Source organism: Coloeus monedula, assembly GCF_965178545.1.
Source record: "Coloeus monedula genome assembly, chromosome: 3".
NCBI classification, from domain to species: Eukaryota; Metazoa; Chordata; class Aves; order Passeriformes; family Corvidae; genus Coloeus; species Coloeus monedula.
Window position 1 is genome coordinate 27,344,498 of NC_138783.1, and position 15,163 is coordinate 27,359,660.

Sequence of the window (15,163 nt, forward strand, 5' to 3'; positions counted from 1 at the left end):
GTCTGGAAAACAGATAGCAATAGTCTTTGCTATCTGAGGAGTCCAGAAGCTGCTCGTGGGAGGGGCTTTGCTGTTTCCTGTGTTTTGAGCTTTCAGGTGAAGCTGTGAGCACTTCCTGAACAAGATTTCTACAGTGTGTCAGATCTTCCTGCCTTCTGACTTAACAGCTAGAGAAGACAGTCTTGTGGGTGGATGATAATCATGGGAGCACATGGAGTGCTTGGTGCCTACAGGAATGCTGTAGGACACTCCAGTGTATGCTAACCAGTTGTACCTCCAGGGAAATGAAGTGTGAGACAGAAACCACAGCTCTTGAGGTTTAAGGTACTCCTTTTGTTGTTTTGTTTTTTTTTCCTGTGAGCAGGTAAAAGATCCTGATGAACCAGAATCCAAGAAAAGCAAAGGGTCTTCTTCACCTGGAGCAGAAGAAAACACTCAAGAGGATGAGACCTTAGAGTTGGATGAGCATCCTGAGGAAGTAAGATCAGTTTTCCATGCTGTCTGTGAGATGCTGTATCTAACCCCATGTGCATGGTTTATATCCTGAGTGTGACGTTCAGCCTGTTTGGGGAACTGTGACAATTCTTGTCTTGCTCCATAACACCTTCCTCAGCAGCAGTTGCTGCCTCATCTACCTGCAAAACATCAGAGATATGTGTGCCAAAACACCCACAGATTTTTGCTCCACTGACAGTTTTTCTTTTCATTCTGTTTGAGAAGGACTAGCAAATGTATAAACAGTGCTAATAGAGCTGTTTCATTAAACAACACAGAAATAAAATAGTTACTAGCTGGTTGGCAGCTGCTGAGTTCAGTGCTGATGCTCAGCTTTGTCGAAACGGAGAGGTCAGAGTTGCACTGTAACGAAATGTGGTGTGAGATTGGATTACAGAAAGCCATTCCCACTTGTGCTGCTGCTGCTGGAGATTTCACTGAATCTGTCTTTCTGGTAGAACTTTCTGGGGTACTGCTCAGATCTCAGACTGCTTGTAGTTGTGGTAGATTATTAATTAATTTTCGAGCTTCCTCTCTGGAAGATTTCTCTCCCTTCAATGCCCTGTTTAAGAGTCTCTGTTCTCACCATCTCTGCCTCTTTTGACTGAGCTTTGCTGTCTCTTAAATGGCAATGGTTTGCCAATGAAGTTGTTATTCTTCCACTGAGACTGCCAATGATTATTTTCAGCTTAAAGGCAACAAGACACAAGGAGATAAGCTTGTAGCTCACACAGATTCTTGTTTTGTCCCCTTATTATCCTTACTAGCTGTTCTACCATGACCCTGTAGGTTCATTTCCCCCTCTCCTTGGCTTCTCTTGTCATCAGATTTCTGAGTTTGCTTGAGAAGATCACTTGGCCATTCAGACCCAAGTTTGTTCCTCTTTCCCCGTAGCGCATCGTTAAGTGCAGCAAAGTTGGATCCATCATGCGGGAAGGGAGAGACCGGGTGGTGACTCTTGGCACAGACCGGATGGGCAAGTTTTTGGCCTGCCATGTGAGTAATGGGGGGCTTTGCTACTGAGCTCTAGAGGAGGTTGGTAGAGACCTTGGGTACTTTCTGTAAGGGCCAGCCAGGGCTTTGCATACCTTTGAATTTGTTTGCTCTGACTCTAGGGAACAGATGCTGTTCTAGAAGTGTTCTCTGTCCTTTCTGAAGAGGAAATCCAAAAGAAATTGGAAAAGAAAATGAAGAAAGCAAGGAAAAAAGCCAAGTAAGTAATTTTTTGGATGCTCTCTGTATCCAGAAGACTCTAGAAAAGCTCTTAGGTTAGAAAAGCTCTTCAGTAGCATTACACAGTGTTTGAACTCCAAGCTTCTGGCCATTCTCTTTGTGCTAGTTGTTGTATTTTGTCATTGCTTTCCCTGTGCATCCTTGATGCTTGTCTCAGCAGCACTGCTCCCAGAGACTAAGGAAATACCTTTCTGAGTCTTCCCCCGGGGGAAAAAAAATAAAAGCTAAAGTGTGCAAAGAAATGGACTTAGAATGGGTTTTTCAGAGCTGCTCAACTCTACCTGACATTGGTGTTTATACTGCTTGGTGCATCAAAGTAAGTCCTTGGTAGGCAATGCAGGAATGAGAGTTTCATCTGAGAAGTCACAGTGAGTCTGATACCTCATTTCCTGTTTTACAGCAGGCAGAGATACAGGTGAGAGCTTTCTTAATGTTTACTCTGTGTTAAGTGTCTCACTGCATATCCCGGCACTTAACAGGTGCCTCAGAACAGCCCTTAGGTGTGTTTTGGCTCCAGGGTAGAAACTAAAGCACAGGGCATGTAAATCTGGAAGTGCATTTTAGCAATGGCTGAGAGCTTTTGGTGAGTGATAGGAGATGAGCAGAAACTGATCTTGCTCTGAAACACAGCTTCTGTTGCCTGTTTTGTATCCATCTTTGTAATGTGCCTTGTTTTGGCTCCAGAGGAGGTTGCCTTTCTTAGGACAGTTTGTGTCTTTAGTAGTCTGCATACTGGCACGAACTTCGCTGTGCGCCCTATTCTTAAATGTGGTTAGCACTGCTGGATAAGAGGGAAGTTGTTTTCAGCAGGCTGAGTGGTTTCCTTATGTTTTCTCTGTCATTGTGTTAGTTTGTGTTGGCTGTGCTGGGTCATTTGACTCTTCTCCCTTATCTGACATTTCCAGACAGAACTCTGAAGAGGAGCCTGAAAGGAGTGTGGAGCTGAGCCTGCAGGAGGAGATTCAGCGGGTCACTAATGTCAAAGCTTCTTCTAAAATCAAGTGAGTGGAAAGTCTGTTGTAGAGTCTGATCAGTGATTATGCAGCTACCTGGGGAGAGCTCTGCATGGCTCAGTGCAGGCAGAGGTGAAAGAAGTTTCCCCCTCAGCACATGTTTAGCTGGGAACTGGGGAGAGGCCTACCATGATCTCCAGTCCATTTGCACCTCTGTGGCTCAGTGTGCCCTTGCTTGTTGGATGTGCTCTGTCTATATTGCTCTGTCTCAGTTGTTCTTGACATTTGATCCCTCCTACACTTTGTCTTGTTGCCCCTGTGTACAGCTCTGATTTTGTCTAATCAAACAGGTCATTTGACTTGATTCTCTCTCCAAAAGGAGAGCTGAAGATGGTGCTGCTGCTCCAGAACAATGTCATTGAGTTGTACAACCTGGACCTGTCAGCACAAGTCCCTCAGGCTGTCCGTGTGTCCAGGATAACCATTGGAGGCCACCGCAGTGATGTCAGGACGTTGGCTTTTAGCTCTGACAACATTGCCATTCTCTCAGCAGCTGCAGAGTCCGTGAAGATTTGGAACAGGTATGCAGTCCAGTTGTGTCAGTATCCCAGAATTCAGGGATGCTGTGTTAAGAAAAGCAGTGATAAGAAAGAGGGGACAATGGAAAGAGATAAAACAATGAATGAAGTAAAGGAAGTAAATAGAAAATTATTTTTCTTCTTTTGTTATTGGGGAAACTGAGGAGCTCTAGATCTAAAATTTCAACACAAGGTCTAAACACAAAGGTCATACAGTATAGACTGTGTTCTGCTATGGGTTTTTTTCTGTTTTTTCCTTTTTAATAAGAGATATTAACTGTTACCCTAAACAAGCTGCTGCCTGTTCTTTAGGGCACTTGTGGGTTTCTTCACATCTTATCTGAAGGATCTAGTGTTAGACCGAGTAGGCTATTGCATTGATCTAGAGTGTTGTGTGTTGATGTAGAGTGTTGTCCCAGTGTTTCTCAAGTGGTGCTGATTTCAAGCTTAATTTCCTCTGAGCACTGTCTTATAGTCCTCCCTCCATCCAGAATTGCCCTTTGAAATTAGGAGCTCTGTTCTCGTTCACAACAGCAATAGGTCATGATGGTGGACAACATACTGGCATGCTTTTCTGGAAATGTTGTTAGAAGTAAGGCTGGATAGTGTTTGGGTCAATAGGATGGTGGTGGCTTATCTTCTGACCCCAGCTGAAAGACAGCTGTAGGTAGAGGCCACACTGGAGAATGTCTCACTGAGCAGACCAGATTCTGAGTGTGGTAAGAGGTTTTGGGCTCTGTCCACAGGTCGACCTTGCAGTGCATCCGGACAATGGAGTGTGAGTACGCGCTCTGCTCGCTCTTCGTCCCCGGAGATCGGCAGGTCATCGTTGGGACCAAGGTAAGGAGTGGCCCTCTGACCCCAGACTGCCCAGGTGTGGGAATGTGTTAGGAAAATGTCATTAAGGCAGCCTCACAGAAAATGTATTGCCTCTCCTGATCTGGAGCACTGCTGCGTTCCCAGAGTCGTTATGGAGCTCTTGTGTCTGGAGCTGGACAGCAGTGGAGAGCTTTGGGAAGGCCTGATGGAGATCAGGAGTTTGGCCATCTGTGTGTAACAGCCACCTAATGAAGCTGGCTGCTGGGGACATGGGTGGCAGGTGGCTCTTGTGCCAGGAGCTATCATGAGTTGTGAGCAGAGGCTGATTCTTCCTCTGTGATGTCTTTTTCCCCAGACAGGGAAGCTGCAGCTGTATGACCTGGCTTCTGGCAGTCTGATAGAGACACTTGATGCTCACGACGGGGCAGTGTGGTCCATTGCTCTTTCACCAGACCAGGTGACCCAGCCATCCTTTTAAGTATCATCTGTTGCACATCTTTTCATGTAATTCCTTCCTGTAGTACAGTATTTGCACCACTGATAGAAGCCTGGGAACCCCTCATCTTGGGAGTGTCTAAGAACTTTCTAGTGGAATCAAAACCATAGCAAGAAATAATCTGCCTGATATTCATCCACCCTACAGATTAAAACATAAGGCATAGATTTTGCCCTTGTTCTTAATGTAAAATGTTGGACTGTTCTTCCTTCAGAAGGCTCTGCGTGTAGGGTGGTGGTAAAGTGTGTGTGATCCAGTAACAGTGAGAGTCTCAAGTTGCCCACAAAACAAAAGCATATTGTTACTTGCAGCTGAGATGACTGCTTTCAATCCCAAAGTGTCAGTCCAAGTTTTGTTTTACATTGGGGTCTTTGTCTTAGACCTCCAAAATAAGCTAGAGCTTTTGAAATTGTTGTTGTTGCTCAGTCAATGCATGCTCTAACCAGAGCAAGTGCTCCTGGTGGTGTCCACTTAAACATTAATGCTGTAGGAATGTGGGACATTTCAAAAACCTCCTGTATGTTGGCAATTCCTTGCTATAGACTTTCTCTGGATGATAGCAGCTAGTTTCACAACTAGTTCAAACTTCTGTTTTTCCCTACAGCATGGCTTTGTGACAGGAGGTGCTGATAAATGTGTCAAGTTCTGGGAGTTTGAGCTTGTGAAGGATGAGAGCAATGTTCAGAAAAGGTGAGAAGATAAACCTTGTGCAGGTTCCATTGTCACTGTTGGGTGCTTTGGCCTTTGCTGTGCGCTGCAAGAACTGCCCATGACATCTGTGTGGAACACATGGAGAGGAGTGTGGGCTCAGTGCAGTTTTGTGAAGACCTGAGCTTAGCTGGAGAAGGGCATTTGCCTCATTCTGATCCCTTTTTGTGTGTGAATTTAGTGTCTAATCAGGCTGGGCCTGCAGATCGTTACTGTAAATGCAGCAGTGACGTTCATCAGCCATCAGAGCCTGCTGATCTCCAGTTCTGTCATAGTGAGGAATGAGGTGCTGCATGTTAGAATTCACTTGCTTTCCCAGGGTGCAGTGTGGGGCTTGTATCCATATCTTTTCCTAGCTTGTTTGTTTGGGATAACAGTCGTTTGTTCCTCTCATTGCCAGGCTTTCCATGAAACACGTGCGCGTTTTACAGCTGGATGAAGACGTGCTGTGTGTGCGGTACAGCCCCAACCAGAAGCTGCTGGCTGTCTCCTTACTGGACTGCACAGTGAAGGTGTTCTATGTTGACACACTCAAGGTGCGTGACCAAGCAGGCTGTGAGTCTGTGCAGGAAGGGATGTAACAGTAACCTGCAAGATCAGGAATACAAAGGAAAAGTGTCTGTTTATTGTGGAACACCAGTAAGAGCCAGAGACACCATGCATCCTGCTTCAGGGGCCTGTTTGCTGGCAAACCTGACAGAACCATGGCTGTTCCACACTGGGAACTGGAAGATCCATTTTTCATTTAAAAAGTGTTATGAGCCTGCAGGTGGCAAGGTTCATTCTAAACCCTGCAGACGTGGTGGTACTCCAGATCTGTCAGGCACTGTAAGGGTGGGGATGAATGTGTCTCACATGGTGTTAAATAGGGCATGGCAGAAGCAAAGCCTGTGGGAGGAGAACCTTCCTTGTGAGCAGTGTGTGGTGGATTTGTGAGCTGTGTATTAGCATGGGAATGTTAGGGAGTGACACAAGACAGACTGGTGCTGACAGTTATATGGAGAGAAACTGAAATAAACTCCATAGGCAGTGGTGATTGGCACCAGAGTTAGCTAGACAGCAAACAGAGCTGGCTCAGCTTGCTTGGGTACTTCCACCTTCTTCTCAGTTCTGCCCTCATGAACCTGCTGCTAACAGTGTTCAGGGCAAGAATGAAAGTGGGGCAGTGCTAGAAAAACAGCTCCTGAGGCAGAGCAGAAGTAGTAGCCTAGAGCTTGAGATTTTTCACACCTCTCTACACAGCATCTCTAACTAAGCCACTGTTCTTCTGCTTCAGTTTTTCCTCTCTTTGTATGGACACAAGCTGCCAGTGCTGTGTATGGACATCTGCTATGTAAGTATTGTTAGGCCTCTGTTATGTGGGACTGAGGGATGTGGATGAGTGTGAGAACCTCTGCTGGCATCAAGGCCTCTAGGATAATGGTTTCTTGTCACCTCCTTGCTCCTGACTTAACAGTTTCTGGGTGGGACAGAGCAAGCCCCTTCTTAATCTGCAGTCCTGTGCTCACTGGAAGGGGTATCAGAGTTGGGGTCATGACAGAACTGACCTGGGGCATTTGGTGAGTGAGTGGAAAACAAAATGCTGTAATGGTTTCTTACACTCATTGGAAGAGGTAGAGTCTGCTTTCTGCTAAAGTTCCTGTGTGAGAGGAACCTGAATTGTTAGTGGGAGCAGAGGGCAGGTGCTGAGAGGGAGCAGCCTCTTCATGCCTGTTCATTCTTGGGCTGCATCTCGCTCTGAGGTGTGTTTGGAATGAGGTTCATTAAAGCCAAGAATGTCAAGATATAACCAAATACCTGCAGAGGCTCAGAGGAGGGCCAGAGTGCTGTCAGTGGGCTGTGCCAGTACCAGAGCATGGAGCACTGGTGAGGGGGTGGAGGGATGAGGAGGCCATATTTCATACCTGAGTAGGCCAGGTGTCTGCCTGCTCCGCTGTACAGAGTCACTGGGGCAGCAGCAGTTCCTCATGGGGCTGCCAGCCAGCTCCCCATGCCCTCCTCTCTCTTTGTTGCTCTCTAGGATGGGACTCTAATTGCGACTGGGTCTGCTGACAGGAATGTGAAGATTTGGGGCTTGGATTTTGGGGACTGTCACCGTTCTCTCTTTGCCCATGAAGACAGGTTAGTCAAATCCTGCAGCATCTCTGGGCTGTGGACTTGTCTCCAAGGGATTGTGATCCAGCAATAATCCTTTTGTCCAGTATAGAGCAGGGGGAGTTCTGCAGTTTCCCTCAAGTGGGTAAATTTGAGCCTTTTTCTCTTCCAGTGTGATGTATCTGCAGTTTGTGCCCAAATCCCATCTCTTCTTCACAGCTGGGAAGGACAGCAAGATTAAGCAGTGGGATGCAGATAAATTTGAACATGTCCAGACGCTGGAGGTAGGAAGTTTTGGAGTCTGTTGAAAGGAAGCATTATCCCTGCATGAGCAGCATTTTCCTCAGGGGTGGAAGTTGGGTGGTGTTAATGTCATATTTCTTCTGTCATCTATGCAGGGGCATCACCAGGAGGTGTGGTGCTTGGCACTCAGTCCCAATGGAGACTACGTGGTGTCAGCATCCCATGACAAGTCCCTGCGCCTCTGGGAAAGGACGAGGGAGCCACTTATTTTGGAAGAGGAGAGGGAGATGGTGAGAGTTGCATCTTTCCTACAAAAAATTACTTCCAGACTTGTTTTTGTCTGTCTTTAGTTGTGATTTTCTACAGGTCTGTCGCTTACAGGCTTTGACATTCTCTTGTGCTCCTTTCAGCACAAGTGTGTTTGGGAAGCAGCTCAGCAGGTGGCTGATGTGGAGGGATGGAGAGCACTGCTCCTGTTAAATGTGTTTTTGTCCCTTTTTGAACTGTGAGAGGTCCATTCTGTCTCACTAGCAGGCCCCAGAGCTCAGGGATGCTGGAAAAAGCCCCTTCTATTCCATTTGAGCATGTATTGTGAGGAGTCAGACTCAGAAGGACTTCAATAGGAAGGAAAGTCTGGAGGTCTCTGGTCCAACTCCTTGCTCACTGCAGGATAATCTTAAAGCTGTATCAGACTGCTTAGAGACTTACCTTGATACATTGACATCTCCAAGGAGATTTTCCAGGCTGTCTGAGCACCTGTTCCAGTATTGAACCACCACTGGGGTTGGCCAATGTTTATTTCACGTATCCAATTGGAGATTGCCTTGGAACAATTTGTAACTCTTATCTTTTCACTGGATCCCTCAGAGAACCCTATCTCTGTCACCCCTTCGTAAGGTAGTTCTCAAACCATGGTGTGGGGAAAGGAGGCAGAAATGCAGAAGCAGGAGTGAATGAGAAACCTGCAATGGGTGTTTGGGGTGTTTTTATGCCAGCCTGTTTGCAAGAGCCGACCCACAAGCTGTACCTTGATGCCCTGTGTTTGGTAAAAGGAGAGACAGAGATAGCTCTTTTCCAGATTCCAGAAAAGTTTGTTTTGGGTCAAGTTTGAATAGCAAGGTGGGCATGAATACACGAGTAGTGAGTTACACATAACATAATTGATACTTTTTCATGTGAGAGATGGCAGACCAGAGACTCCTTCCTTTTGCAGCCGAGGACAATCCTAGGACTTCTCTAGATTTGTTCCCTCTGTGTTGTGTGACTGGTGAAAGGTGTGGTGCTGAACTGTGGTGTCTGTCTCAGCTTGGTGGGATTCTGAAGGGCTATTCCTGCATCCAGAGCACAGACCTGGATTTCTTTGTCTTTGGGAGATTCTAGAGTTCGGTCCCCGGGTTGGGACCAGGGACAAATGGGTGTTTTGCCACTGGCATTGTTGGTCTCTGCTGACTGGTCCTGGTTTTGCAATGGGCTGCATGAAGCCCTCCAGGCTGCCTTGCTCAAACAGTCTGGAAGAGACTCGCGCCCTTGTCTTGCTCACCCCTGTTAATATGTTTTGTTCTCATCCTCTGTAGCAACGAGAAGCTGAATATGAAGAGAGTGTAGCAAAGGAAGAGCAGCCTGTGGTGAGTTGCACCATCTGAATGTGTGTTGTTCTGACTGTACAAACCCTGGAAAAACTATTTCTGTAAGAGGCATAGCAGAGTTATCAGAGAGGGTGGATCCTTTTCTTGCTTTGAGGAGGTCCAGGTGGGAAGGTGCTGCTGATCTGTGGCTGCTCCATGATGCAGTTGGCTCTGTTACTGTGGAAGGATGGAACTGCAGCTCTGTATTTTGTATTTTGTAGGTGGCTGGAGAGAAGCAAGGAGAGACAGGGCTGGCAGGAAGGAAGACCATTGAAACCATCAAAGCGGTAAGGCGGTGTTGCTCTGCCAGCGTGGCCTTACCAGTATCTTAAGGGGGGCTGTCATGGGGTCACAGCATCAGTTTGAAGAGTAACCTGTGCTGTCACATAAGGGCAGATTGCCTCTGCCTGCAGGAGCAGTCTGTCCTGCTCCATGGTCAGCAGGGAGGGTTTTGACTCTGGACAGTCACACATCAGGAATTCTTTCCTCCTGAGAGGAATGAGATGTGGGGTTCCTGTAGCTGCAGCTGCCTGTCACAAGTGGGACAGGCAGAGCTGTTCTTGCCCTGTGGGGTTTGCATCCCAAAGGAGCACAGGGCAGCTGGGATGTTCTCACGGCATCAGGCTTCTCCCTGAAAGGATGTGCAGTCTGGTGGGCATCTGTGGAAGGTGGAAATCTATTGTGGTGCTTGAGATGGGAGATTGTACTAGGAAGGTGTGGGGATGGGTAGTTCCATGGCTGCAGATTTCAACAGTTTGGTGCTTTTCAGAGGAAATCTTTAATCTGTATAATCAAAATGGCCTGGTCATGGCTTGTGCCTCAAAGGGGCACTGCTTGCTGGGGCTGGTGGTCAAAGCAACAACTGAAGTTGCAGCAGAGAGCACCCAGGGCAGTGAGGGGATGTGGATGGTGTGTGACATCTTCAGGACACGACCTGTGTGCTCAGGGTGGTGGTGCAGTCTGGAGTAGAGGTTATCAGGGGATGTGCCATGTGATGCTTTTTGTCAGCACCTCTGCTTCCACCTCCATCTGTCCAGATGAGCCTTGGCCTGGCTTGTCTGGTGTCACTGATGTGCTGTTCTTGCGCTGCACAGGCTGAGAGGATCATGGAAGCCATCGAGCTGTACAGAGAAGAGATGGCGAAACTAAAGGAACACAATGCCATATGCAAAGCTGCCGGAAAAGAGGTAAAAGACTGAGGAACGTAGCAATCCTGAGGTGTGCTGCGTGTATCCTTCCAGCTTAGGTGGAAAGGCTTAGCATGCAGATAAAGTCAGGACAGCTGGAAACAGCAGACATTTGCTCAATTCTTTTGGAGAACAAAATGGCACCATGCTCTGGGGCATAATTAGGGGTGTGTTCTTTCCAGTGATCTTTATGCTTAAAGTCGTAACAGGATGTAAGTTTTGTCCCTGGAAGAGCGTGCTGCTGCAAGTTCACCCTAAAGCCTCATCTTTGCCTTCATCTCAACACTCCCTGCTAAATAAGGGGCTGTGATAGAAGTGGGAAAAGTGACAAGAAGTGGAAGGAAATTCATCCATGTTTGAGTTAGTCATCTATGAGAATGAGATTATCTGGTGGCTGCACATGAGGCCTTCCGCAACATTCTGGGGCGGTTGGAGGTGTGGGAATTGCAGGCAGACACTCAATAAAAGCTCTCTTCTACTCTGGGTAAAAGTTTGTTCTGAATATGTGTTTATACACACATACACACCTGCCTCATTCTAACCCATTCTGTGTCTCCAGGTTCCCTTTCCTGTCAATCCCATCCTCCGTGCCTATGGAAATATTACAGTAAGTGGAATGCCCAGGCCACAGGCTGTAGTCCATTCTCAGCTGCAGTGGGGCTGGTTGATTTGCTGGCTGAGCCAACATACGGGGTTGCTGTGGGGAAGGACTGCTTGGTTCAACCTTCTTTGCTTGTGCAAAGTGAATACAATTTGGGGTTTTCATGGTGATGGGGTCTTTTTTGTTATTTATTTTATTTTTTAGTATCATGCATGTGTGTTACAAAAGTTTAACCCTGTCAGGGTTAAACAACCCCGAATAAGCCATGACCTTATGATGTTCCTTATCATGAGCCAGAGGTTTACAGTATTCTCCAAGATATGGGAAAGCTAGTTCAAACTTTTTCCAGGTTTATTTATGTGGTGTTGCTATACCAGTTACTGATTCTGTTACTATTCCTGCAGAATTTACATTGAGAAAATTCTGAATGGTATTCTCAATGCCCAGGTATTGCAGGCTAGAGCTTATTCACTCATGGCATACTACTACACAACAGGTTTCACTAAATTCTGAGAATTTTGGCATATTACAAAACACACAGACAAGGATGCATGGATTTCATTGATAAATAAAAATCCACTACTCTGAGCAGATTAGTTTTTATTTTCCTGGTTTATTCCAATGTGCACTCGCAGACTGTGTTTTCTAAGCATCCTGAGGAAGATCCTTCTTTTTTCACTCACTCGTCTTCATGCCATCATACAACGGTTTGGGTTGGATGGGACCTTAAAGATCATCTAGTTCCAACCCCTCTGCCCTGGGCTGGAACACCTCCCACTAGACCAGGCTGCTCGAAGCTGTGTATCAGTGCCAGATGAAACAGCCTTTGTCTTCCTTCTAATTACCTGTAACCACCTTGCAAGAGCCCTTCTGTCCCTTCATCCATGATTATAGGTCTGTTTAATTATAAGTTGGATAGACTGAACAGAAGTGAATAAAATCCTGTGACTTAGCAGCTAGAAGCATTTTTCTTTCCCAATTCCCAGCTCTGCTCTGCATCTGCCAAATGGTTTCAGCAGGTAAACAGAAGTAGCAGGAATTAAGTCTTTAGGAGATGAGTTTGTGTAAGATTTTATATGTATGGTTTGTTTCACCAAGCTTTTTATCCAGTTTGTACAAGATTCATTGACATGAATTGAGATGATTTAGCTGGTTGAATATAGATTAGATTTTTCACAATATACTTCACCAGTGTAGAGTACCCTGAGAAGGCTGAGGGAGAGCTTCTCAGAGTGGCAGCTGATTGAAGCTGAAGGGGTTTCCTCTTTGTTATATTCAGCTTGATGCGTCTGTCTCACTGGATGTGACGGTGTGTTTTTAACTGTGTGAAATGGACCTTAGGGCATGTTGGTCCTGCAATGGTTCTTGTTAAGCAGGGCTGGTGTCTTTCCTCTGTTGCAGCCTTCTGCCTACGTGCTGGAAGTTTTCAAGAAGGTCAAGTCGAGGTGAGTCCCAAGAGCTTTATTGCTGAATAGATTTGTGACTGAGTGTTGGATTTCTAGGCCCAGGACTCGCTGGGGCCCTTGAATGGTCTCTCATTTGAGGTATGGGCAGTGCTAGAGAGTCTGGAGTCACTGTTCCTGGCAGCCTTTTTTGGAACATGCATGGAATTGGGGAATGGGGAGTGTTCCTTCCACAGGGAGTGTGGGCTGAAGCTTGTGGATGTGGGTTGGCTGCTTGGAGATGTGCACGTATGTGGAGAGAAGTTTGGGGATGCTGAGGAGGGAAGGCTGTGTGCCTGCTCCCTGTGCCACAAGATGCCTGGGCTGTGCATCTGGTGCAGGTGTGGGCAGTCCTGGACCATCTGTGAGGAATGCTTAGCACAGCTCAGTACCAGAACCTACCTATGTGGATGTGTTTCCTGCTCATCTGTAGCAGGGCAATGGCTGAGACTAATGCTTGTGTCCCTTTGCTTTTTCCCTTAGTGAGCTGGAAGAATCTCTCCTGGTGTTGCCCTTCTCCTATGTCCCTGATCTGCTCAGACTCTTCAATGAATATATTCAGCTGGGCTCAGATGTTGAGCTCCTGTGCCGAGCTCTCCTCTTCCTGCTGAAGTGAGTCCTTTATCTGCCCAGACAGTATTTCAGTATTTCTTCTGAGTCTCTGGGCCTGAAGCTCTGGGGAAGCATCCTTGAGAATAAACGTGTGGTCTCTGCAGGAGATAAGGAATGTCTGCAGCTCAGTGTGTGGGAATGAACTGATTGGATGCAGAGTGCTGACACACCCAGATGGGGTTGCTGGTCCTGGTGGCCCCAGTCTCACTGGAGTGAAAGATCTCACATTGAGTCTGATGAGGCACTGTTGGTGGCACAGTCACTAGAGAGCCTGTGTCCTCAGAAAGACCTTCCCCTTGAACCACTGCTAAACTTCAGAAAACAGCTTTTCTAGATAAATTTGTCCATGCCTGTTACAGTGCTGGTCTGGGGAAGACTAATTAAAAGAAAAAGTATTTCCAGAGCATACAGAGGCTCAGGAGAGCGGCTTTGTGATGTTTCTGAGAAAATGCTGCAATACATCACTGCCTGCTTTGTTCCCAGGATACATTTTGGGCAGATCACAAGCAACCAGACGCTGGTGACAGTGATTGAAAATCTGAAGAAAACCACCATCTCCAGAGTCAGTGAGGCCCGGGTGAGTGTTGCATCCTCCCCTGTTCCAGGATCTAGAATAATGGGATGAGACAATGTTTGTGAGCATGAGTTGTCTGTGGTGTCCAGTGGGGAAGTTGGTTGTGGGTCTGAGCCCATTTAAACCATCCTCTTTTGCACTAGGCTGCCTTTTCTTTATGTTCCTCCTCATGTGAGAGTACCCAGTGGTGAGCTTACACTTGTGCTCCCTGCCTCACTTGCGCTTGGTTTTCTGATACGTGTGCTTAGATCTTGGCTCACTAGTTTCTAAATATGTGGGAGGTAAAGTAACTCCCTGCTTCTCTTGGGCTTTTCTGTGGCTGCTACCTCAGTGCAGACTGTGCATTTTCCCAGAGGAAGCTTCAGGTGCCTGCCAGCAACTTGTCTTTCAGAAAATACAGTGCATTATAGCTGCTCTTAAGAGAGGACTGTAGGGAACTGAGTGGAGGACTGACTGTTCTCCTGCTCAGATGAAGTTTACATTTAAACTAACGTTGCTTTCTTTAAATATGTGGATTGTCTTGTTTTCATCATCTCAGTAGAGAGTGGCCAGTGCAGAACTCTCTGCCCCCTAACAAGCTTGGGATGTGCCTCACAGTGTGGTGCTGGTCTGTCTCTGCAGGATGTGCTGGGATTCAACATGGCAGGGCTCCAGTTCCTGAAGAGGGAGATTGAGGCCAAGGATGAGGTGACATTTTTTGCTGATGCTACTGAACGTTTTGAGGAGAAGAAGAGGAAGAGGAAGAAGAAAGAGAAGATGGTTCTTGCATTGCTCTAGCATTTGCTGCCCAAGACCCAGAGCACCTGGCTGGACTCATGTAAACTCACTGCTGACCATGGAAGTGTTCTTGTGGCTGAACATCTGTGATGATGTCCAGTGGCTGGGATGAAGTCTGTCCCCTCCCCATGTGGTATAACCCAGCATGTGAACCCAACTCAGAATGGTTGTCTCTGAGATGGATTCTCTGTAGTCTGCTGCAGATGGATGCATTTGGATTCTTTCTCAGGTGGATGTCAAAGGCTCTTCCTCCAGTGGAATACCTGTTAGAAATGGAGTTGATTTATCCTGAGATCAGCTCCTTCTGGCAGCATTGATTCAATGGAATCCAGCACGTGAACTGCTGGTGAGACCATGCCCTGTCCAGGGAAGCCAGCTGGCAAGATTTTTCACGGTTTTGGCACCTGCTGGTGGTTTGTGGCCTCGGGAAAAACCTCTGTGACTTCCGGTGAAGTGTGAGGGCTTGATTTACAGCCACTCACTCTTTAGTGGGACAAGGAGAAACATGGCTGCACTCTATTAAAGGCATATTTATATTTGTTTTATGAGACTGTTTTGTTCATAGTGTTTTGTCCTGGTATTTCTTTTGTAAATCCTCAGCTGCCTTGGCCTGTGTGTCAGTTTTCAAAGGATTTCTTACAGAGAATAAAATCAGTGGGAGCAAATGAAAGGGCTGCCATCCCAGACTGTGTTTTTCTGGAGAGCTGGCAGACCAAGTGTGAGAAG

At 46.8% G+C, this 15,163-nt stretch overlaps 1 protein-coding gene across 1 annotated transcript in view; it reads left to right on the forward strand.

Annotated features, from left to right (window-relative positions):
* The window catches only part of WDR3 (WD repeat domain 3), an 18,980-nt gene extending 3,993 nt beyond the window's left edge, over positions 1–14,987 (forward strand). Inside the window, exons 6-26 of the mRNA XM_082279422.1 lie at positions 365–478; positions 1,390–1,491; positions 1,611–1,708; positions 2,634–2,729; positions 3,032–3,262; positions 4,006–4,099; positions 4,434–4,535; positions 5,179–5,264; positions 5,683–5,818; positions 6,559–6,615; positions 7,303–7,403; positions 7,549–7,660; positions 7,775–7,909; positions 9,194–9,244; positions 9,466–9,531; positions 10,339–10,431; positions 10,991–11,038; positions 12,434–12,477; positions 12,958–13,086; positions 13,570–13,663; positions 14,282–14,987. Coding sequence (XP_082135548.1) covers positions 365–478; positions 1,390–1,491; positions 1,611–1,708; positions 2,634–2,729; positions 3,032–3,262; positions 4,006–4,099; positions 4,434–4,535; positions 5,179–5,264; positions 5,683–5,818; positions 6,559–6,615; positions 7,303–7,403; positions 7,549–7,660; positions 7,775–7,909; positions 9,194–9,244; positions 9,466–9,531; positions 10,339–10,431; positions 10,991–11,038; positions 12,434–12,477; positions 12,958–13,086; positions 13,570–13,663; positions 14,282–14,437 — 2,145 coding nt within the window. The 3' untranslated portion in view covers positions 14,438–14,987. The remainder of the gene's footprint in view (positions 1–364; positions 479–1,389; positions 1,492–1,610; positions 1,709–2,633; positions 2,730–3,031; positions 3,263–4,005; positions 4,100–4,433; positions 4,536–5,178; positions 5,265–5,682; positions 5,819–6,558; positions 6,616–7,302; positions 7,404–7,548; positions 7,661–7,774; positions 7,910–9,193; positions 9,245–9,465; positions 9,532–10,338; positions 10,432–10,990; positions 11,039–12,433; positions 12,478–12,957; positions 13,087–13,569; positions 13,664–14,281) is intronic.
* The last annotated feature ends 176 nt before the right edge of the window (positions 14,988–15,163 follow it).